Source organism: Netta rufina (assembly GCF_964035555.1).
Source record: "Netta rufina genome assembly, chromosome: 9".
NCBI classification, from domain to species: domain Eukaryota; kingdom Metazoa; phylum Chordata; class Aves; order Anseriformes; family Anatidae; genus Netta; species Netta rufina.
In genome coordinates, this window is record NC_140132.1 from 26,392,021 (window position 1) to 26,415,713 (window position 23,693).

At 39.7% G+C, this 23,693-nt stretch overlaps 1 protein-coding gene across 1 annotated transcript in view; it reads right to left on the reverse strand.

Moving 5' to 3' along the window:
• The window catches only part of MED12L (mediator complex subunit 12L), a gene marked incomplete at its 5' end in the record, with an annotated part of 132,282 nt that overhangs the window by 19,361 nt on the left and 89,228 nt on the right, over positions 1 to 23,693 (reverse strand). Inside the window, 19 exons of the mRNA XM_084292392.1 lie at positions 826 to 987; positions 1,545 to 1,680; positions 2,180 to 2,289; positions 4,492 to 4,581; positions 5,841 to 5,952; positions 8,494 to 8,655; positions 8,980 to 9,170; positions 9,293 to 9,367; positions 10,317 to 10,505; positions 11,075 to 11,274; positions 13,338 to 13,451; positions 15,388 to 15,489; positions 16,218 to 16,338; positions 17,187 to 17,328; positions 19,353 to 19,580; positions 20,681 to 20,812; positions 21,312 to 21,475; positions 22,035 to 22,178; positions 23,333 to 23,451. Of these exons, the coding sequence (XP_084148518.1) occupies positions 826 to 987; positions 1,545 to 1,680; positions 2,180 to 2,289; positions 4,492 to 4,581; positions 5,841 to 5,952; positions 8,494 to 8,655; positions 8,980 to 9,170; positions 9,293 to 9,367; positions 10,317 to 10,505; positions 11,075 to 11,274; positions 13,338 to 13,451; positions 15,388 to 15,489; positions 16,218 to 16,338; positions 17,187 to 17,328; positions 19,353 to 19,580; positions 20,681 to 20,812; positions 21,312 to 21,475; positions 22,035 to 22,178; positions 23,333 to 23,451 (2,693 nt within the window). The remainder of the gene's footprint in view (positions 1 to 825; positions 988 to 1,544; positions 1,681 to 2,179; positions 2,290 to 4,491; positions 4,582 to 5,840; positions 5,953 to 8,493; positions 8,656 to 8,979; positions 9,171 to 9,292; positions 9,368 to 10,316; positions 10,506 to 11,074; positions 11,275 to 13,337; positions 13,452 to 15,387; positions 15,490 to 16,217; positions 16,339 to 17,186; positions 17,329 to 19,352; positions 19,581 to 20,680; positions 20,813 to 21,311; positions 21,476 to 22,034; positions 22,179 to 23,332; positions 23,452 to 23,693) is intronic.

The following is a 23,693-nucleotide window of genomic DNA, read 5'->3' on the forward strand; positions in this document are numbered from 1 at the left end:
CCAAGTCAAACATAATCTTCCTTTTTGGCTGATATCAGTCAAGACCCTAGATTGCAAAATCAAGCAAGCTTATGTCAACACTCATTACATTAGGAGTTACAAATTGGCCGTGTACCCTCTGGAATTAATGAGGTAGGACATGCAACAAACATCATTCACTTCTAGTTTGTATAGATGTTGATGGACAAACTTTAAACAAACTGAAAAGTGAAAGGTTATCCAAACTCCTGAACTTGCATGGGTGGCATAAAATTGTTTCCATTGAAGAAGCCTATACTTCAAAAGATCTGAGGCTATTTGCAAGCACTGGTGAGTTGTTAGGAAGAGGACAGACCCATTATCAGTGTGAATGCAGGGCTGGTGGTGCTGCTGTATCATACAACTCACACCAGGTTGCTCGGACTCATCCAGCTCCCTGAGCGCCCCTCTATAAACCCAGTCCTGGTTTCACACACTGTCCAAAAACTTTCACATGGATCATGCAAGAAAAACAGTGCACATGTATTTCAAACAGAAATATATTTGGTAACAAAAAAACAGTCAGTCGTTTGCAACTCTTTTTAACAGTGCTGCTCGTACAAGCCCAGCATCACTCAACTTTCACATCATTGCTCATAGGGAGCCTACTTGTTTAACACATTGCATTGCTGAGGCTGAAGCTGTGGTAATGACTGCATTAGAAAGCTGCACTACAGCAGAAATACGATACTGGTCTTGATACTGTGTGTAAATGCATGCACTCTACAAGCTGTACCCGCTTGCTTGAATTTCCCATCACCAAAAAATCATGAAAAAAATTAGATGAAAGTAAACATTTACTCTTGCCTGTTTCTTATCAATGGAGTCAAATCCTGCAATTTTGTTGCCCTTGGTGTCAATCAAGGATCCCATTGGCTCACAAGTAATAATATCACATGTCTGCTTTGGCAAAGGGAGCAGCTGGCGAACCTTGTCAATGCTTTCTGACCGCTTGTCTCCCAGCTCTTTCTAAAGAATAAATAAAACAATCAATCAAACAGAAAGGAGAAAAAAAAAGGAAGAGAAACATTGCACTGCTTTCACTATTAGAAAATGTCCAGTTTCTGAATGAATCATTTCCCTGTACTTTTACTAAATTTAAACAAATGGTTTTGCAGAGCTGGTTATTTTTTTGGTTTGTTTTTTTTTTGTTGTTAGTTTCTGGTCTTGTTGTGTTTTGTTTTTTAAGAATGTAAGTTATTATTTCATCTCTTGTTTGAGCAGAATATAGAAACTATATAATACAATTTAAATACAAATTTAGTGTCTCAAACATGAATAAAAGTAATTAAGTCTCTTCCAGGGTCCCTAAATGTAAGGTAATGAGAAGAAAATCTTAGTAGACTGTCTCCCCACCCTCACATTCCTATTTCATTTAATTTCCTTCTTTCGTTCCTTATTACCACTAGTGCTACTTCATTCTCTCCTCTTTTTCCGAGGCCTTCCCAGATACTAGAAATGGCAAGATGAAAAGTTGAAAATGTGATTCAAAAGAAATGCTGAAAATGATGAGATGTAACACTTACTTTTAACTTTTTCACTAAATTCATATAAGCCCTTTTGTTTTCCTCAGGCCCTCCTTGAGAAGCATTTGACAAGTCGGAGGCAAGTGTCCCGTTGATGAGAACGCCCAGCATGTCAAGCACAGTTGTGAACAATTCACTGAGAGTAAAATTACAAGTGTTACCCGAGGAATTACGCATTGCTAAGAGATCCAGGGACAGATATTCACAGCAAAAGGCACAAACACAGCTCTTTAGACAAGCCGAATTTTTCAGTGCTTTCTGCATGCACGCACAACTCAGCTCGCATGCACCGGCCCTGGTGTATACATGCAGGTGAACTGTCAAGATACACACACAGATCTTACACACCACAGCTCAGAGCTACAGACAGCACAAAGAGCTAATAGTCATTAGGAACTACAGCTCCAGTTTGGGAAACTGCTAGGAAAACATGCTTGTTAAGGAGCAGTGTAAATAGTGTTTCCAGTGCTTTCCAAGATAGAGATGTTCCCCAGCTGAGACCAGCATTGAGCATGTAAGTTGCACTCAAGCAGTAATATGGTAATAATAAGAAAAATATAACAGTAACATCCATGCAATCAGGATTTAAAGGCACGAAGGACATTGATTAGCTTGTTTTAACAGCGCAGACATACTTGTTGGTCTGCATATCAACAGTTCCTGAAGTGATTATCTGAAGGAGCAGAAGTGCCCAGTCAGTGGTCCACTGGGTACTCCTCTGCACAGTATCAAACATGCCACCTACCTGCAAAATAACACAGCAGATAGCAAAGCTCTGCATGTATCTCACAGATGCATGCTTCCTCATCACGTGTTACTTATGAATAAAACTGCCATCCAGTCCCATGTGTTCTTGAGTGCTGACAGCCACTCTGATGTACTGAGCTTAAACACATTTTTCTCCCTACCCCATTCTTTCAGAAAAAAAGCTTCTCCTATGAAGGAACTACAGAAAAGCAAAATAGTACTGCACTGCTCCTTCAGCTTCCTATCTTCACTTTCATGTTTGACGCAACAAATTTTGAAGTGTGTGAAAAGATTCTTAGAACTGAGAAGATACTGAAGTAAAATCTTTTAGTTATTGCCTTCCCCCCACATACAAAAATTAGACAATAAAATCCACTGCATAGAGAAAAGGACCTAAAGAACAAGATAGCATTGACTGAAAATAAAAACTGCTACATGATGTATTTGACTCCACAAACAATTTTTCCCAATTCCTACGAGTATTTTATGACACTGTAAAACATGCCTTTTCTTTGAGAAGGAGCCATTTCATCAGAACTGTTCCTGCAAAGGATTAACCTGCATCAACACAAGATCAGCTTATGAGCCTGATTTCCAAACCAGCCAGAATAGAGCCCAAACCCCACATTTCAAAGATACAACACTTCTAGCTAATGCAAGCACAGGTCAAGCCTTCAGACAGTGCCAACTCTGTACAGGAATAAGCATCTCCCTGTTACACAACAGGAGGCCTAAGGGAGCTAATGCAAACCAACACTGGTCTTTCCTCGCTGGTGCACTGCAGCCCAGGGTCCTCCTGCTCTACCATGATGCTACTGTCGGCATTGCTGGTTTGTGTATTATCCCTGCACACAGTATCTGCTTCGAATCATCTTGCCTGTTCCCCATTTTACAACTTTCCAAAAATATTTTTTTCATGTTTATAATCACACTAAATCCTTCACTTTTTATGCCTGTAGTTGTCTCACTTCACAATTCTTCCCAATGCTTAAAGCTTATTTCTACATTGTACCTTGCTCAAGAAACACAGACTGTTTCAAATCTCAGTACCTGCTTTTAGCTCCTACACCTTGTTGACTTTATGTCCAAGATTACTCCTTCGACTACATATGTAGTTTATTATTTACAAAGGGATAAAATCTTACTGCTTTAGTAATAAACCACTTATTACCCATATCAAGCGTTGGCTCAAGTCCCCCTACCCTGAGCCAGTGGCAGCATATGGTTTCCCCCTCTGGTTGCACCTGAGCAGCTTCCAAGGAGGTGGGAGAAGAACAGTGCTGCAGTATTACTCCTGCCTTGGAGCTCCCTCACTTGGCCTTACACAAAGTCTCTATACACCTCCGTCACTGTGCTAAATGAGCTGCAGTGACCCTGACATCTAGTACAGAAGTTTCAGGAGATGTGGGACATTGAAGGACTCGATGTAAACTTTTTAAGTCGACTGATATTCAAGTAGTGGCAACTGAAATTGCACATGTAAATTAAACAGCCAAATATTACATTTCCCGAGACCTCCAAAAAGATCAGCTATATTGCCTAATTCCATAAATCCCTTGCTTGTCACAAGAGGATAAACCAGCCCATCAGTAGACAATAACCTTCAGCGTCTAAATAAAGGTGATACAATTTCTGATATTCCAGTGCCACTGAAAGGATGAAAGCAGCACAAAAACAAGGTGTGAATTGGGCATAGTCTGTCCTTCCTACTCATTTTCTATGAACAATGCCCAAACACTATGGCCAGGAAGCATCAGCTGAAACAAGAGAGACAGGAAAAGCAGAGAATCCCCTGTGATGCCACACTGAGGCACGGGGAGCACTAATGGCCTTTGCTGCCCATGGCCAGCCCCATCTGGGGCAACCCCCATGCCCCATGCCTGTCCCTAGCCCAGAAGCTTGTCAGGAGCCTCAGCTCATCACCATAGCCCTGCCTAGAAATCCCAGACCAGGGTTGTGTCTGACCTTGCCTCTCCTTACCGGGCTGGATCCTGGCACCCCCCCAAGAGGCTGACAGCCTGGTATGGCCTCGGCCTGTCCCCGTCCTGGTGGAGGTGCCAGGTGCCCGGGGCTGGGATTTCCTCTGGGAGCCCTGGCCCCTGCACTACCCAGACACAGTAGTTCTTGCACCTTACCATGTACTTCAAGTAGCTGCTACATCTCTTTATACCAACAGAAGGAGCACGTAAGTTTTTCTTACCAAATTAAGACGAAGTTGTAAGGCTTCATGCATCATTTGTCTAGCTTTAACATCATCCTGGTACCGTTCTTCCCTCCAGTTACTAAGGATCTAAAAGAAACCATTTTAGTAAGGTTGTTTTCTCCCTGTAGAGGAATTTTCTCCCCTTCAAGTTTAAGTATTTGTGACCATTACCTCTGAGGAGCCATAAAAGATTATTAACCTTTCTTATCGTCATGCCTGTTCAAAGCTTAGACCATATTAAATACAACAAAGGAAGGTAAATATTGAAATTATACAGGGTTAATACTCTGCTATCAATTATGTGACTAGATCTTCCTATTGTAGCAAAAAGAAAATAAGGATCTTCATTATGCATTTATTAAAAATAGAGTTCAAACATCCTATTTAACTGCTCACCAAATGTATATTAATGGATCTCTTGTACTGGATGCAGCTTCCCAACAGAATCCTGTTGGGTGCTCTGGTTGAGAAAGGACCAAAACCTTAGGGAATCTGGACCAGCTGCATTTCAGAGGAGAAACCATACCTCTAAAGAAGAATCCAAGTGGCAGTAACACCAGGGAAAAAAAGATCAAAGGAATAAATTCAACTAGGATGTGAACCAAAGTCTGAGCCTAGACCTGCAGTGAGAGCAGTATGGGCAAATAACAGCCCTACAAGTATCAATTTTCACTGCCACAGTAAGTTAGAGAAACTAGAGACAGAAAAAGGAAACATACATGTATTCCCACTACACTGGGTACTGCATATGTTCACTTAGAGGACCGTCTCTAGGAGCTAGCAATATTCATGTAGGCTACAGCATCAACCAGATGGGAACAAGGAGGCTACAGCAGAATCAGAGGTTGTGAATGAGCATAAGTGGAGGAAAAGTTGTAGGGATAGTTTCTCTGGGCAATAGGCTAGTCTGGGACTAGCAATGTTAAAACAAACAAGCAAGAGCAAAACAAATAAACAAACAAAAAACCTCACAACTTAACTGTACTAGCTGAAGAAGATGAAAGGTTTTCCCAAAGATGTTAAGTTTCAAACTTATAAAAACTTTTTTCTGACCAAGCTAGAGACTGAGAAGACTCTTCCTCTCAGAACAAGCATCTGTTTACTGTGTTTCCTGGAAAGAACTGAAACCAGTCTCAAGTTCAATAGATTTTTCCATAACAATTTAAAAAAAAAAAAAAAATTACTCTCATAAACTGATAAAACACTTCCCCATTCTTTCTTCCTTGGACTGTTCCTTTTGGTAGGCCATGCACTATAATTTTCCTGGCTTGAAACTGTCCTATAAACATAAAACTGATGACACAAACATCCAGTGAAGGGTGCTTATGGTTATGTGCTTGTTTTACCTGATTAACTTGATTCTGCAGTGATGTTAGAAGCCCTTCCCGTTGCTCATCCTGTCCCTTAAGGCAAGTAAGTACCAAAGAAAGGAAAGGTTGCTGACTCAAAAGAGACATGCTTTAAGAGAAGCAAACACAGAAGTCAATTAGTAACATTATTTTAATACCACCCAAATCTTCACCACCTTCCTTGTTTTGTCTATTTTTTCCCTCTGGAAGTGGCATTGCCTGCATCTATGTCTGTTTCTGTTTTAGTAAATTAAAGTCTCACATGACAAATTAAAAGAACATGCACGTAAATAGGAAGAGCACCAGCCAGTATAAATGCACACGTTATACATGCCATTGCTGAGAACCCACCTAGCTCAAGGCATTTAATGACCAAGAATTACATGAACACTTGAAGGCCTGACTCAGAAACAGAGCGTGCTATTTGAAGACTACTTTCATTAAACAGGGAGATAATTGTAGTGGAGACTAGGCAGCTGAAGTTTCTAATCCATGTTAGTGGTCTGAAGTGAATCTCGAGGTTCCCCTACAAGCACTGATTAGAATGTAAGCCACCTAAATTCCACTTAAAATCTTACACGGGTTTAGTGTATGTAAATTGAGATGCAGCTTTAAACGTTTTTAGGAAACTTTGTAAAGGTTTTCAGAATACATACATACATACATACATATAGTAAAGGGTATCCATTATGAACATAAAATTTAGACAAACTGAAAGAAACAGAGACAAATCTGAAACTACAACATGTAAAGTAGAAGAGAAGTAAAAAATGTCAGCAAAGGTATTTGAGTAACAGTTCGTGCAATGATTTTTACAGTTTTAGATATGTAAGCTCCTAGAAAATTACATGCACCCTTAAACACAATAGAGACGTATCCATGCATACACACATACATTTATTGTAAATTTTCATTTCAGCAGTTATTTTCATTTGGCAGTTAACCTGACTTCAGCATTTTATGTGACAACTAGTATTAAGGAATGGCAAAATCTCTAGGTTCTGTAAAACAAGCAAATTAGAAAGTCTGCAATTATGGAAGTCATGTTAAACAGGTTTGTTTGTTTGTTTGTTTGTTTTGTTTTCATATTTGAGGAACACCCATGGTAGGAACATGTGTTCATTTACTCATTCATTTCCATAAGAAAAATTTACAACTTGCAAGATAACTATTATCACAATAGTTATCCTTGCTACACAAAGTGGGGTTTGAAAAAAAGATACAACAAATACCCTGTATAAGATTTTGTCATAAACAGAGTAGGAAAGTTTGGTTTTGATTGAGACTGAAAGGTTTCAAAAAGCCGCTGGTGAAGTCATTTATTGTTGCAATTATAACAACCTTTTAAATGCTTTTACTTCTGTGCATGGGACCTGTCATGGAGGAAGGGCTTAACAGTTTCTACAGCATTTTATTTGTGGTTTGAAGAGATTCTTGTTTTAGGTTTTCTAGACATGATCTCTCCCATACAAAAAGAAAGCAGAGAGAGGTTCCATACTCCCTTTTACTGATGCAAAAAAAACTGGCAAATTGCATGAGAGCCAGTGAATAGCAGAAGAGTGCTGAAATACCCGGAAATACCTAGCAAAGAGATCAGTAAAGCAAGATGTCATTTTTGTCTATCAGTGGAACAGGCAGGTACTACAAATGAAGTAGAAGGACAAGGATTTAATTCAAAAACTGAACACGGCAAACCTCTCTAGACTGATATATTTGTTACATGAGAAGCTTCTTAAAGAGAGAGCACAAATGAACTAGGGTCCAACCTGACACAGAGTAACAGGCATATAGCAATTATCAGGGAAAGAAAAAAAATAAATCTCTTAACCCTATGGGTAAAATAAGCTAGTTGGAAGAGGCTGAAAAAGAGCAGATTTAAAAGGTTTCACAGAATTTAATGACAACCATACGTCAAAAATCAATACATGCAAGAGCACTATAAAGTGGTAATGCCCAATTATTGGTCCCTTGTTCAGGGAAAATATACAGCATGAGAAACATGGAGGATGAATAACAATGCTCACTAATAACACAAGAACAATAAACTTATAGTGGTATCATATGTAACAGTCAAAAACCCTGAGCCTTTAAGAACTGATTTGCTTTCTCTCTAATAAGTGTACTTTGGAAGAGCTTTCCAAGAAGAAAGACGGTCAGTATTTGAAGCTAAGAGGCTTTGTTGTGTAGAGTGTTTAACGTAATTTACATCATAACTGGAACAAAATAAAAACAAATAATAAACACTGTACAAGAATATTTTACTAAATGAAAAATCAATAACTATTAAATCATTAAAATTCTCATTCCTTTGGAAAAGTTAGAGATGAACTTCAAGCTCCACTACTCTCCACAGGAATTAAGTGACATCTTAGGACAGTTATGGTATCTTACTGGCAAGGAAGTGGCCTACCACCATAGAAGGGAAGAGACAACAAGCCCTCTGATTGTGTTACAAAGCTTTCACATTTTGTCTTCTGAAACCAATGGCATTTTTCAGATTAAATGAAACCTGAAACCTGTCTCGGTTTGATAACTTACTGCTCCAAAGAAGTGAGCCAATGAGGCCTTGTGAAGCAAAAACCCAGCCCAGTATACCCCTCCTTCAAAAATACCTTCCAGCTCTGTTAACAGAGAATTCCCAAGGTCATACCTCTTTTGCTTCTGTCTATCTCTTTCCTTCTTAGAAGATGACCCCAAATGTTGTCCTTTCTCCAGCTCTTCTCCCGCAGCTTTCAAGACCCTACCTTGAACTGAGGTAGGCAGTTTTGCAATCAAGGGAGCCACCAGCCATACTCCTCGCCTCTCAGAAGAGCTAGAAACAGAGCAAACGTATTTCAGCCAAAATATCCATGTAGTTTTGCAACCAGTACTAGCTGTTAAAAAACTGAACTGCTTTAATAGAGCAGTTGGCACAACACGTCTGGAGTAACTAGTGTGGACTGAACAATCATAATTTCTGGTTTCCAAAAATTCAAGAATAGCAACTATATTTATTGTTAAACAAAAGTAAATAGAAGTAACCTTCAGGTAACTCATTTCTGTACATTCCTGCTTCAAGTGCAAAATGTCTAGGCAATCTATGCACAATTAAGCATCACGTTGGCTAAAATAATTAAAAAGGTGCTACAGAAAATACCTTAGGAATGTCTTTTTACCATTCTGTCTTGTATTACTTGTGTCAGCATTTCCAACAGAGTTTGGATTGAAGAGGCCTATACCAGAGTTAGAAGAGTTATTGTTTAGATCAGCGGATTGCTGAAACACCTCTATTGTCGCCTTTGCAATATTATCCAACAAGCTGTTCATTTCAGCCACAGACCCAGAACCCTACAGTAAAACATAAGCAAACTAGCACATTCATGGTATGTTTGCTCATGGACTACGTTAAAATTTAACAGTCTTATCTAAACATTTAATGCAAAAAAGTAAGTTTGAAAACAAATACTCACAGACTCCTTCATGCACTGCTTGATCATTAGTTGCAGCTCCAACCAAGACTGACGGAGAGTCCACTGATCTAAATTCTGTGAAACATTACAAATACAGGTGTCAACATTTCAAAGGTGCGAGGGGAAGAAATATCTCATAATTGAATGTATTATACGCAAAAGCCTTCTTATAAGCAGATCATCACAATCACTACTCTTTTTAATAATCTAATGGCATTCCAGAATATCAGACCCACTCAAGAAACTACGTTAATGGTCCACCATTACTCAGTAACTGTGCAACTTTTATGAATAAAAATCCTGCTCTCTGCAAAATATGAGTTTAGTTAAATACAAATACAGAAAATGTAATTAGTATTTTCTTTAATAAATATATTTAACCATTGTGCTGTCATCCAAATAGACATGTTTGTATTTAGTACAAGGCCATCTAGACATGATTAAAGTAAACTAAGCAGCTAAAGTGATTGTTTTGCAGAACACCAATCAATTTTTGTCCTGGTCTGGCTATTGTTGACTCGACACAGTTGAGATTTCACAGAAAATCCATTTTTGTAAGTTTGAGGAATGAAATAGTCCTATAGTATTTGGATTTGAAGAAGCAATCAGTTTAGGACCACGTGGATTGCATTTGAGCCTTTTCCACAGAGAAGGAGTGTCTTTCAAGCCACTGCTGTCACAGAGCCCTACTGAGACAGTATGCATCTCCACCTAAACATCCCCAAAAGCAGCTCCCTTTTCAGCAGCTCCTTAACGACTGACAATGATAAACAGTAACAATGAGCATGCAGCACACTTGTTTCCTCCAAAACTGTGAAATCAGAAGTAGAGGCACCAGAATTCTGTAAGATGTTTACAGCAAAGACTAGAGATCCTGAGCACATATAATGTTTAAAGAAGAATCTAACGCTTGGTTGCACCAGGAATTGCAAATCATCATCACTTTGTGCTGCTGCTGAATGACAGGTTAAGAGTTAGTACCTCACAGGTGGTTTTTGCACCTTCTTTTTCTCCACTGCATTACCTGAAGTATGCGTTTGATGTGCTGCCTCTGAGGGTTGTCTCCCTCAGTGCATTCTTTAATACCATGAGGATAGCAGATAAGTTGAAGAAGTTTCTGTGCTTGTTTGTTTGAAAGAACAGGATCCAAAATAAGATCTTTGTCTGTGCATAGCCTCTCAGGTTCTTTTAAACAGTGTTCTCCAACCCATTCCTGTAAGTAACCAGATAACAGATTCAGAAGATAGTTTCAATGTTCAAATATTACCTTTCGTTAAGCTAAGCAGAAAAGTGATTTTCTATATGCAAAACTTAAAGGGAAATATGGTTTATCTGAGATTAGAAATGTCATCTGTCATTCAGTACCACCTGAAAGTATGACTGTTAACTGTTTTCAAAAATTAATTTCTTCTGAGCTTTGAAGAACTTCTATAATTTGAAAGCAACTTTGTAATAAAAGAAAGACTACTGTAAAAGCACTTTGAACAGACAGCTGATGGAGTGGTCCTACTGTCTTCTCAAAGTGCTTGAGAGTCAGGTAGGAAAAATACCTCAGATCTGATAGAGCATAGGGAAACGCTAACAACCAACTTATGCCATTATTTCCCCCACTAACATACTACTCAGTCTATTAAATGTCTCTGCTCCAAAACAGGAAACCCAAAGAGAACTCAAATATTTAAATATTTCAGCATTCATTTTATACCAAAATACGTTATCCTTTTCAAATAAAATACCATTGTTTCGCTAAATGAAGACAGAAGAGTAGTTTTTACAAATTACCTGCTGGCAAATAGTTCTTAGCACATATCTAGCATACTCGCTTAAACTAGCAGTTTCTATGGAAACAGCTTTTCCACATGATTTCAGTGTGTGAGAGGAACCCCACATTTCATCCTCATTGAGGTCTTCTAATAAGCCTCTCATAGTGAAGTCCTCGCTCTTCAAGGTGTTGACACTGCTGCTGCCAATCTCGGCATCACCTGCAGAGCAAAGGACACAAGCACAGAGTGAACTTTACCCAAGGCCCCATGCCTCTAGACAGGGACATCTGCACAGGCACAGGCAAGCTGAGGAATAAAACAGGAGTAACAGGAGTAAAGTAAAGTTAAAAAAAAAAAAAAAAAAAAAAAAAAAAGAAATAAGTTTTAGTGATCTGAAAATCGCTACGGCCAAAGTATTGTCTGCTTGCTTCATTTTGCATGGTATCTTTTTGATGGATATTTCAAAAGCAGAAAAACATTTATACTGATCAAGCACAACTAAAACTGCCGTGCTCCACAGGAAAGTGAAGCACCTTCGAATGCACAGACTTGCTTTGGCAGATAAGGAAGTGTTGGGTTACTCATTGTTCTCAGATGTCTTTTTCCAAGTCTTCTCTCTTACTTTGATTTATTAACACTCCATAGATCAAGAGACAAGTCTTGACTGATGGTACCCTCAGTTGTCTTACTATGAACTTTTCCACCAGAAGGATGGACCTTCATGGGAATGGAAAAGGGCAGCACATGGTGAGGGAGCCCTGGCAAACATGGGAGAGCTGATCTTCCCTGCAAGGCATCAGCTCAGCTCTGCGCCACCATCTGCCTGAAACAAGCAGGGGTGACCAATGGAGCAAGGAAAAGCAGTTAGGACATGATGCAAAAAATAAGACCTGTAACAGTCTATGTTAAAACTGATGTTTAAGGCTTTGCAGCCATGGACAAGAAAGTAGATGCAACTACAGCATGTAGAAGTGGAGAAAATAGCAGAAAATAGCCCACACTACTGCATGTAATAACACCCTAGAGTCTGTGAGGCCTTCCAGGAGCGTGCAGGTAAAGCAGGCTAATATAGCCAAATTGTTAAGTCAGCACAGACTCCTGTGGATCACACCTGTTTGACCATATATGATAGTTATCCCCTAGAAAACCTCTCAGTTTACCACCAACATCAACTAACATGGCATGACAAGGCGAAATGGTTTGTTTCAGCACCACATTAAATATTTACTCTTTTAAACATCCACTTCCACACCATGGCCTCTGGTTATACATTATGCTAGGATTTCTTCCTAAAATCGACAACTACCAGCAAAATATTAAAATAAGGAGACTGACAGTGTAAACTGACAGACATGTGAGTTGCAGTGAAGACACAAATAAGCTGTGTGTCCAGATCTTCCTTCTTATCACCCTGCACCAAGACCCTATTCAAACCATGTCCCTGTGTAGGGATGAAACAGCAAGTGTTCACACTGCACAGTATTAGTGAAGAAAAATAGCAGATCTCAGCACTCTGAAGAGCAAGAGAACATAGATAATGGCCATAAACGTATTTCAAGCTCACTTTCAATCTATCAGTCCATCTCTGCTAGCTATTTCCTTAACTTCTTTCCCAACATAGTCACGTTGTTAAGGACTATGAGGTTTTTGAGAGTACTGAGACACTGACCAACAGAGAACATAATGTTAGTATTCTAGCTGGAGGTATACCTCTGTTGGTATATGCACATCTGGGAGAACTTGTTTGTTTAATTGGACGTTTACTTAGCTCCAAAAATACACATCACCACAGTTCCCCAGAGCTTTACCTGAACTTAAGCCAAATCAAAACTCTGAGATAGTTATTTGTTTGAATAAATATTACACTCCTTGTTCACGGAGAGTTGCTTTGCTTAGCAGTGATTCTTTTTTTAAGTTTCTCAATGACTGACAGACACAATTCGTGGAAAGCACAGAAAAAGGTGGGAAAAGTGATCTGAGACCTTATTTCCTCTTGAGCGTGACTTGCCTGAATTTGAAGCGTACTGGGACTTGGTGGCAGGGGAGGTCAAAATGTTAAAAAGCCACATCTGCTCATCAGCTGGGGCTGACTCACCAGAGAAAAATGCTGTCTCTTGACCTGTGGGGGAAACACTACTCATATGCTACAGAAGCACAGACAGCATCTACATTTTTCTTCTGTCACCGGCGCTTTTCTTTGCCAGTATATGTGAAGTATCATGGTACAACTTTAACCCAAGACCTAGAGCAAAAACATTACACATGACTCTGCATAATCTTACCAAGCATCAAAATTGCTTTTAAGACTGCAAACACAGCTCCCACTTCTATACTGTTGTGAGCAGCAGCCAAGAGGTGACGATCACAAGAAGAACGAATTCCAGGAAATAATTTCCCTATGGAAAAAAGAGCAAATCTTTTGGAAAATGGTTATGCTTTACCATCTAAAATTTCCTTTGTACAAAATCCTTTTCATCCAAAACAGCTATAGAAACACGATAACTGAATGAAGAATCGAATGTCATAACTGAAGTTGAAGACCAAAGGGTAAGTCGTTAAAATCAAGTGGGATACGTGGTGTTCTGGTTTTGGCCGGCATAGAGTTTGTTTTCTTCGCAGTAGGCTTGCATGGTGCTATGTTTTGGATTTGAAATTAAAACAGTGGTGATAACAGTGATGGTTTTGTTGCTGCTGAGCAGTCCTTACAAAGTCAAGGCCTTTCTGTTTCTCACACTGTCCCAGCAGCAAGGAGGCTGAAAACGCACAAGAAGTTGGTGGGGGGTGGACAGCCAGGGCACTGAGGGCATGTCAGTGATGGCATTTGTCTTCCGAAAAAAACATCATGCATGTTCAGCCCTGCTTTCTTGTAAATGGCTGAACATCTGCCTACCAATGGGAAGTAGTGAATGAATTCCTTGCTTTACTTTGCTTGCATGTGCAACTTCGGTTTTATGTATTAAACCGTCTTAATCTCAACCCACAAGTTTTCTCACTTCTGCCTTTCCAATTCTCTACTCCCCTAGGGTGTAGTGAGTGAGCAGTTGAGTGGGGTTCAGCTGCCCACCAGGGTTAACCCATGCCACATTGTTGTGATGTATTAATATCAAATATTAAAATAAGTTATAATTACTTAAATAGAAAAAGAAGCCAGTCATTTCACTGTTTCTATATAAACAGCAAATTTAGCCACAATGAGATGTTGAAGTGTATTTTGGTTTTGACTTCACAGATGTAGGAAATGACTTCCTTTACCTAGTCTTCATAACAAATGAGGCAAAATTAATTAATATAAACGCCTGTTGCACGGTTAAGCCTAATCCCACAGTTTAGAAGCAGACTGCAAAGCCATCAGTGAATGCTTTTTCTGACTTCAAGGAGAAGATACACAGACTGAAAGATAGGGAGGGAGAAAGGAAAGACAAATCTACCACCTTTCTGAAATGGTCAACTGAGCCACACACAATAGAAGTCTGCAATGTAGTCACATCTTGTTTGATCTGTACTACCTGCTAGAGTTCTAACATGACTCTCCCTTTCCATTTAAATTAATTTCTATTTCTAGGGAAGCCTGGAGCCACGTAATGTATTTCTGTTATTCAGACAGTATTCACAGCCTTTACTTATTTTGTTCAAATTTGTTAAGTGAGGTTCATTCATTTCTGTTGAATGAAGAATGTTGAAAAAGAAGCTACTATTGCTTTTAGATGGAAAAACTTGACGTCACTTAAGAGTTTAAAATAATTTCAGGTTATTTTTGCCATAGAAATAGTCTTGTCATCAAGTTTTCTGAAATGCTTAAGAGTCAAAACACACGTTATTTTAATGGTTATTTCGTTTTAACTGTCAGGTGCTTGTTCCTTGCCCTGTTCCTTCCTCTTTTGGTCTGTGGCAAAACCACCCAAGTCAGACCACAGAATATTCAAATTTTAAAAAAATATTAAAAAAAAAATCCAATAGGAAAGATACATTAATGGATTTTGAGGACGGTTTTCCTCGTGTTTCTTCTGTTGGACTAGATGTTTTACTGTGCCTTACTTAAAATCACATATAATTTCAGTTTACACACAAGGCTACCAAGCTGCATTATGTGTATTCCTATCAGTTTCTACATCACTGCAGGATGACCCACATGCAGCATGGACACACACAGGACATTTTTCCAACAAATAAGAAGAGTATACATCACCTTTTAACTAGAGAAAAATCTGTGATTTTAAGCAGGCTGTAATTTCTAATTGCACCATGGATATTTTCACACATGAAATCTGAAGCCACCTGAAAACATCCAGATTCACTCTCTGAAATGAAAGGACCATGCAGCAGGCAGCTTACCTGTTTCCTGTGGAAAGAGGCAGACCTGGGGTGTCCTGAAGAGGTGTAGGAGAAGCCGACAGGTCATCCTGGCCCCAGGCTCAGCATCTGGATCCCCGCAGGCTATGGAATATGGGACATGGACATTGGGCATCTACCCAGGACCTCACAAGTCACGCTGGCAGGCCTGGAAAGGTTCTAATTCACAGCCCCATTTTAAATGTAAATACAATAATTTCATCAACAGGAATCAGCATTTATGGCCTTCAGTCATTAAAAAATAAACAAACAAACAAAAAAACACAGGAAAGAATAGTATGATTTTTGTTAAGCAAGGGACATAATTAATGGCAGAAGAGAATACATGGCTAAACTGCCTTTTGATAGCCAATGAAGAAATAAGAAAAACAAATCCAGGCAGAAAATGAAAAGAAATGGGATGTGACCAACAAAGGGGACCATAGCCGCTATACTCCAGGGTGGATGCAAAGATGGTGCCAGAGAGAAAATTGATGCCAGAAGGAAATGAGAGAGAAATGCACACTGTGGGCTACAGAGGATACATAGAACAGGTGAGCTTCCAAAATGTTTCACAGCACAACCCAAGTAGATCTGGCAGACATTTGGTGATACTGCATAACAGAAGAGGACAGAGCATTGTCAACAAATCTGACAGCACTTGTCAGCTGTGGGTTCTCTGATCTAACCTGGCAGCACTCCTTTTGCGAACTGCAGGGACATACATGCTGTAATGTACAACAGGTGGCATTTCACTACTTATTCAATCATTGGAAGCTCACTAAAAAGTCTTAAGTTTTTCATTCTAAGTTTTTCTCTGAATACATTCTTACCAGCTGCAAGAAGAGAAGGCAGTGCAACGTGCTGAACTACATCCTCCAGAGAAAAGCACTGCCGGGCAATCAATATAGCAATGAAAGTGGCCAGGGAATCATGGAATGACAGGTCACTCACCTGGAAAGAAAAACATTGCTATGCTTCACGTGGCAGTGCACATCTCGCTGCCATGATTATTAAAGAATTAACTATTAGAATAAAGAGCAAAACGTACACACATATGCATCTGTCTCCACATTTTAGTGCATTACCAAACTTTTAATGACAAATAATGATAGCTTTGAACTAAATTTTAACACAGACCTATTTCAAATAGCACAAATTAATTCCAAAATAAAACCCTCTCGTCCTATAAAAACCTGGGACAATTTTATCATTCTATAAAAATTGATAATACCAACACTCATTCCTTAGCTTAAGGACAAGAATATGTCCCCAATGTACACAGCTGCAATCTGTTCCTAAACTGCAGATCAATATATTGGATCAGATATTGAATAACGTTAGTCACCATAATCCTGCTGACTTAACAAGGCTATGGTAACTTATATCAGGTGAGTTAAGAACAGCAAAATGTACCACAAACTCTACAATTTAAGAACCAACACCAAACACAGGGTCTTTAAAACAGTTATTTACACATCCATCAGCACTTCAGGAAAAGTATGCCAACATCTGCTCCTTTCCAAGAGCACCTCCAATATTCTGTAACATTCCATAATAAAGTAAGAAAAAAATGCTGACAAAGAGAAATCTCTAAGCGCTGCCCAAATTTTACATTCATGCTGAAGATGTAGGGAAGAATAAAAATCAATCAGGAACCTCATGAAATGCCTTGAAAACTGATGGACATAGGACCAACTTTGTGCCCAGCATTATGCACTGAATGGAGACCTTACTATACCTCTAAGTGCACCTGAGGTAAGTAAGTTTAACAGGTACTTTAGAAGACAGTGTGGACTTACATCGACGCTGCAGAGCAGATCATTGAAACCCCACACATGATTTGAAGAGCAGCAAAGAGCTTTTACAACCCCTAGCCACTCTGAGCTCAGCACCGTGCAGCATGCCGTCAGCTCCGCACAAAGGTTTGCTATGTCATTAATCCTATGAGAGAAGAGAAAAACAAATACAGAAGCAAGATCTTTTGAATACAATTAATATTTAGGTCAAAGGAAATCGATGTCTGACAGAAGAACCGGTGTTTCCTTACTTAAGGGGAGGGTAATGCCCAAAGGTGATTACGCTCCTAGTACATGTAACCTAGTGCGATTCGGCTGTGGACAACTGCCGCACCTACAAGCAACACGCAGCTTGCACTCACACACAGCAGCGTGGGACCTTTATTTTCTGTGAGCCCAACTCTGTGCACCTTGCCCTGGTACTCGCTCCCCTGCCTGTGCTGAGCCGCCCAAAAAGAGGGACGGAGAGCCAAAGCCCCGCCGCCCGCAGCCCCCCGCGGCAGATGGGTGCCCTCCCTCCCTGTCCGGGCACGCGGGGCTGTGCTCAGCACGGCCCTGCAGGCAGCAGCTCTGTCCTCGCTCACGGGCCACCGGGCAGCAGTGTAGGTGGTGCATGGCCCCAGCCCCCGGGGCAGTGCACTGCGCCAGCCCAGCGCTGCTGCTTAGGGGGAAGGAGAGGGACACGAAATCAAACGGCATGAATGGATTTCATTTGACCGACTGCACACTGTGCAACGTGTGATTCAGTGTGTGACTCAGAGTTGGGTAACACGGCAAAAAACAGAGCAGAGCTGACTCATCCCAGTGCAAGTTATTTTTTCCCTGTTCCACAGTGAAACTCGTTCAGCCACATGTGGATGTTGCTGGTCTACAGAATCGCTGCTGCTTGGCTGCTCTGCTCTCCAAAGGTGCCCCCCATCTCCTAGATGGCTTCAGACTGGGGACGGGGACAAGGGTACAGGAACAGCACACGCTTTGGGCAGAAGCCAATCAGGAAAAGAAAAAAAATCCCCATTTCCTCAGGTTTTGTGATCTGTCAGTAACCTTAACAAAGATGGTCAGCTACTGCTGCACCTAGGCCTAACTATCAGGATTAAGAATTTCTTACTAAAAATTGGAACATAATTGGAACAGAACAGCAAATTCTGTTGATTTTCATTGTTTAAGAGGAATAAGGTCCTGGAGGCAGGATAAATGCTAGATCCAAAATTGGTGCCCACTTCAACCTGCATCAGGGACTGCAGAACAAGAAACTAGGGCAAAAAGTTTCAACACCGTAACGCCGCATTTGCACAAGAAGACGGTCTATATACAGAGGAAAGAGGAAGCAATTGAGAAAAGAATGTATGAATTATGACAGAAAATGTACTGTCAGTGGAAACCTCAATGCTGATGTTAGTAATTTTACTGCACGAGTTCTTCACAATACTTCTTGTCTGTACCTTGAGATCATCTAGAAAGATCTAACAGCCGTAAGGTCCAATAAGTGACACACAGGATCAGACAGAAGCTGCATGGTATGGTGACAAAAGGCAGCACCCGCTGGTGTCAGAAGACAGCCACAGCAGGACAAAGCAGGAAAACCTGCTAAGTGCTGAACTCATCCTAAACTTGAATTGTTGGAGAGCTGATGGAACCATGCACCATGAGGTCTAAACTACTCTTAAAATATAACTGACAGTTGTTATAACTCTAGTAGCTTCTATTTAATAAAAGTTAATACTTTATACAAAAGATTTTGACACGTTACATATTACATGCAAAGATGAATTTCACTATGAAAAATTAAATTACAATATTTAATGATTTAAACATCAATTGCATCAGAAGGAAGCAACCTAGTGCAGAACCTTCCTTCATTTACAGGCATCTAACGGTTAAACACTGTGCTGGGCCATCCTACCTGAAGCAGTACACCTACTGGTACAAAAAGCTTACTGCTTGTCCTACAGTGACTACTTCCTACTCGTTAATCCCTTCTGTTAAACTATGCAGATTGATTTAATGAATGAAAGTGAAGGGAAACTGACAAAATAAGCTTTCAGCAATCACAAAGAGTAATGAATGAAAACGATTGCAACAAAGACACAAAGCAAGCAGGTGAAAGGAAGCCTCACCTGTATCATGTAAAAATCCATACAGTTCCAATTCCAGAAGGGTTTGCCTTACCTTCCTGCATCTTGATGCCCCATACACACATTCATTAGTGCATTGCAGACAAAGCTGTAGCGGTTGGCTGCGTTATCACTCAGGATCTTGCCCAGCATTGAGTAGTTAATGCTATGAGCTGAAGGATTCTCGATAAAATCTAGCATGAACTCTGGGTCCCACAGCAGATTGGAATTTGAAGGCTGAACATTGCTGTATATTGTTTGCTTCACCTTAGAACAGGCACTACTGAGGACCAAAAAAGAGAGAGTTGCCCAAAAAAAGTATTTTGCACAAATACTATTGAACATACCATGTGGGGTCAGAAAGTTCTAGTTTGATTACCATTCTGTACACAATCTCATTTTTATAAGAAGCTTCTATGACATCTACTGCCATGGTGAGTGGCTGGATAAAGGAACCCACACACGTTCCTTTTGCGCAGTAACTTCCCAGAACACCACAGGCCTTTCCAGTGAGCTATAATGGTGCTTCGTAACACTGCTCTCCCTCCTCATTTGTTATGACACAACGAACTGCAGCAGCGGTAAGCAGAATTAGTTACAGGAAAATGTAAAAACTTATCTAACTTACCTCCCCCCTATATCTAGTAATAATGTGACACAATTGACAACTTTCTGAAGGATGAAGTCAGTAAACAGAGAAAAGATACATAAAAGTCATGTTTTGGCATTTAAAATTATGACAAAAGACCAAGAAATAATAAAGGCTAGCAATACCTATATGTTAATTTGCTTTATTTGGTGGTGGGGGTGGAAACATAGAAATATACTATTAGAGAAGAACATAAATTTCACACACAAAATAGTCTAAGGAGTGTTTGTCTCAAGTGTTAGATCTTATACCATAGCTGGGAACAGCATCAACACAGACAAACTTCATTAATTTTCTATCCAATGTTAGAAGAATTTTGGTCAATCTCTTGCAGTATTACGGAAAACAAATCAGCTCCATTAAAACCTATGAAAGTGAAGGCAGGGGGAGGGTCCCAAGCTGTGTCATGGCTGCCGCAGCAGCTGACCCAGTGCCGATGGTCCCCACTGCCCTTGCACCACACGTGCTCCCTGCACTGCTAACAACAGCACAGCGAGGAGGGCCCCCGGCAATAGCTCCTCCACGGCAGGTACTGACACAAACACAAGGACTTCACGGGCTCAGGTCCACGTGCTGTGCTGCCACACTTGGCACACGCAATAGGATTTCATCCATAAAGGTAAAGCAGCAAAGGCAATGGGGTATTTTCCATTGACAGCAAACTTAACTGAAAACAGGAGTCTGCATCAGCCTACAGGTTAGGCAGTAATAAGAAAAATCGTGTTACCACCCACCTGAAGAGGTCTCCAAACTTGCTTCTCAGGTGACTACAGGATACATACAGGTCATAGAGGTAAGCTAAAATACACCTTTCTGGGGAGGAACATTCTGAGGGATTAACAACGTGCTTGACCACCCCACACAACCTGCAAAGATAGAAACCATTCTGAGTCCATTCCAACACAGCTTAGAAATGCATCTCATCCTGTTACACGTTGTATAAACCCCATTAGCTAGGTAACACGATTACAAACGTTGCATCTACAAACTGATGGGCTCATATGAAGTTTCGTGTCACCTGTGAGTTTACATGGGCTCCAGAGAGGACAGACAGAACTCCCTCCAGGGAGGGGAGCCCAGGGAAGAATCAAGTGAATGGGTAAAAAAATGAGATATACAACTCCCACCTGTTCCTAGGCTACCAAGGGCACAGGTCATACCAGCAGGAGGGAGCAGGCTGCAGTTGAGCCGTCTGCTCGGCACTAGAGCAAGCACAGACCTGAGCTTGCTTGCAGCCTTCCAGCAATGCTGCAGCAGCTTCCAGTGCCATGCACTGCTTGGTCTCACTACCTGAACCTACACACATTTTTTGTTTAGAAGAGAACAGAAGAAATACTTTTTTGGAAAAGTGTAGCTGCCACGTACCCTTCGAATACTTGCGCAGTTTGCTCCGAGTTGAGAATGAGGCAGGCATGATAACGCCGCAGGACAGCAACAATGCAAACACACAGTCCTGTTGTGTAGCTTCCTGCCAGGCTGGATGACTTCAGCAGCAGCTCTGCCTCCACAACACTCAGCTCGTTCAGCAGCTAAAAACACATACACAAAAACAAACAGCTGAAAATAACTTCCAACTTCAAAAAAATAAATTAAGGAAATACTACATGGCAAGCCAAAACAAAATCTTTTTCACTAAAGAACAAAGGAAAGAGGCAGCAAAATCAACTGTTACAAGTACAGAACATGTCCCTCAGAACTATTTTCAGAAGAACACAATATTTCTGGCACCTACATGCTTTACAGTGTAATAAGATGCTTGCGCCTGAAACAGTGAAGCCCATACTAAAATATATTGTGCTAAAATAATCCATTTTTTTATTAACTATATATATATATATTTATTTTTTTAAAATAAAGTAGATCTGTTCACTGCCCGTAATGGTCAGCGAGTAGGACAGAAGGGGAAGTATCTGGGTAGTTTTTTCAGAGGTTAGGAAACTGAAAGAGAGAAAGTCTCGTGACAGCAGATCAGGAGAATATAATTGGTTTGTGGTTTGTTTTTTTTTTTTTTTTTTTTTCCTGATTTTACTTAAAAATGTATCACAGCTTTGTCCTGATGTACGTATTAATAAAATTAACTCTTCTTACCTGTATTGCAAAGTCTATCAGTCCGTTGATGTTCAGTGCTGGTTCCATGAGATCAAAGATAAGTTGTATATGGTGAGCCAAGGGAAGATGATATGATGTTCCTGAGGCAAAACTAGTTATTTGTTCGAGAACATTACTGGAGATCTGTGAAAATAAATGTTGAAAAGTTGTATGATAACTGACGACTTCTCAGATACACTAGTGCTCCAAAAGTACTAAATTTGTTAATTGGTAATAGCAAATTACAGAATTTTGCAGATAAAAGCACTAACAAATCATGTATAAGTACAGAGTATATCTTTACCATCATGCAAGTCAGTTGTAACACTTTTATTTGCTACATAGACAAAGCAGAAAAATGCTGGTCTACTGCTTTATAGCTAAATGTCAAATTGATATTAATACCCACAATAATTACTTTTTTACTCTGTGGGATCTTTTTAAAATTCAATTTTTGTTTAAAGGAGAGACAAAATCTATTTTCATCCTACTGTGTTGTGCTGTTTTATTGAAATAATTACTCAAACGATATCCTGCAAACAAAACAAATGTAATGAATTCATTCAAAACACCAGATCTAGTGATGTGTTATAAATTAAGTATCAAACACGAACCTCTTTTACTTTGTTTCTTAGGCTAGCCTGAGGTTATTGAAAAATACTTTAAAACAGTAACTAGAAGTAATGAAAACCTATGCAGATACATTTGCACACAAGTCCTGATACAAATCAGGAAAAACGGGCTTGTCATTTAAAATAAGTTACGTTCTCAAGTCAGCCCCTAACATAGTTTTTTAATGCTAAATGTTAACTATAAATTTAAAAAGAACAAACTGTACTATCCATCTGTTTCTCAAAGAGACAGTCAGTTTGTTGCACAAACACACAGAAGAGAGCTCACCATCCTACATGCACACAGATGCAGTAACATACCTTTTACATACACGAGAGATTGACTGACAGGTATCTAATTTACCAGTGATCCCTAAACAATAACATTAACTGAAATGGAAAACTGATTTCAAATTTTTCACTTAAAAAATCATGACACCTATAACAGCCCTCAAAGCTTCTTAAAATTAATAAAAAAGTCCAAATAAACCAAAACAAATCACCAAATACCTACTGAAACAGATATTCTAAAAATGCCAGTGTACATTTTTTTCTCTTGCCTTCAAAGAAGCAGTGCACTCAAAATTCTTGGTACATACAAAACATTTCTAAAAACCTAGATTCGCTTCCTATTTGATCTCTCTACAGCAGAATATAAAAGGCTACAATTTTATACATGGGAAGTACCTGAGATGTCACCTGATGTTGATCAAAATATGACAGTTGCTGTAGTTTTGTGAACACCGTCTCAAGGGTTGGAAATGCTTCTTGTTTGTTCTTCCTGGCTTTTTGCCCTTCATCCCCAACTTAACAGATAAAAATATTTTGGTTATTTTATATCTAATGGAGCCCTAGTAGCTCTGCAATATTACTGCTTTATAACACAGTTAAAAAAATTTAAAGCTTCATTCATGACTACATAAAACCCTTCTTCTCTCAGTTTTCCAAAAATACTTGGGGTAAATACAGAGCATAGCAGGTAACAATGTAAAAGCTACTTTAAGATTATTCCAGTGCAGGAAGGTGCTGTTCAATAATAACTGACAAA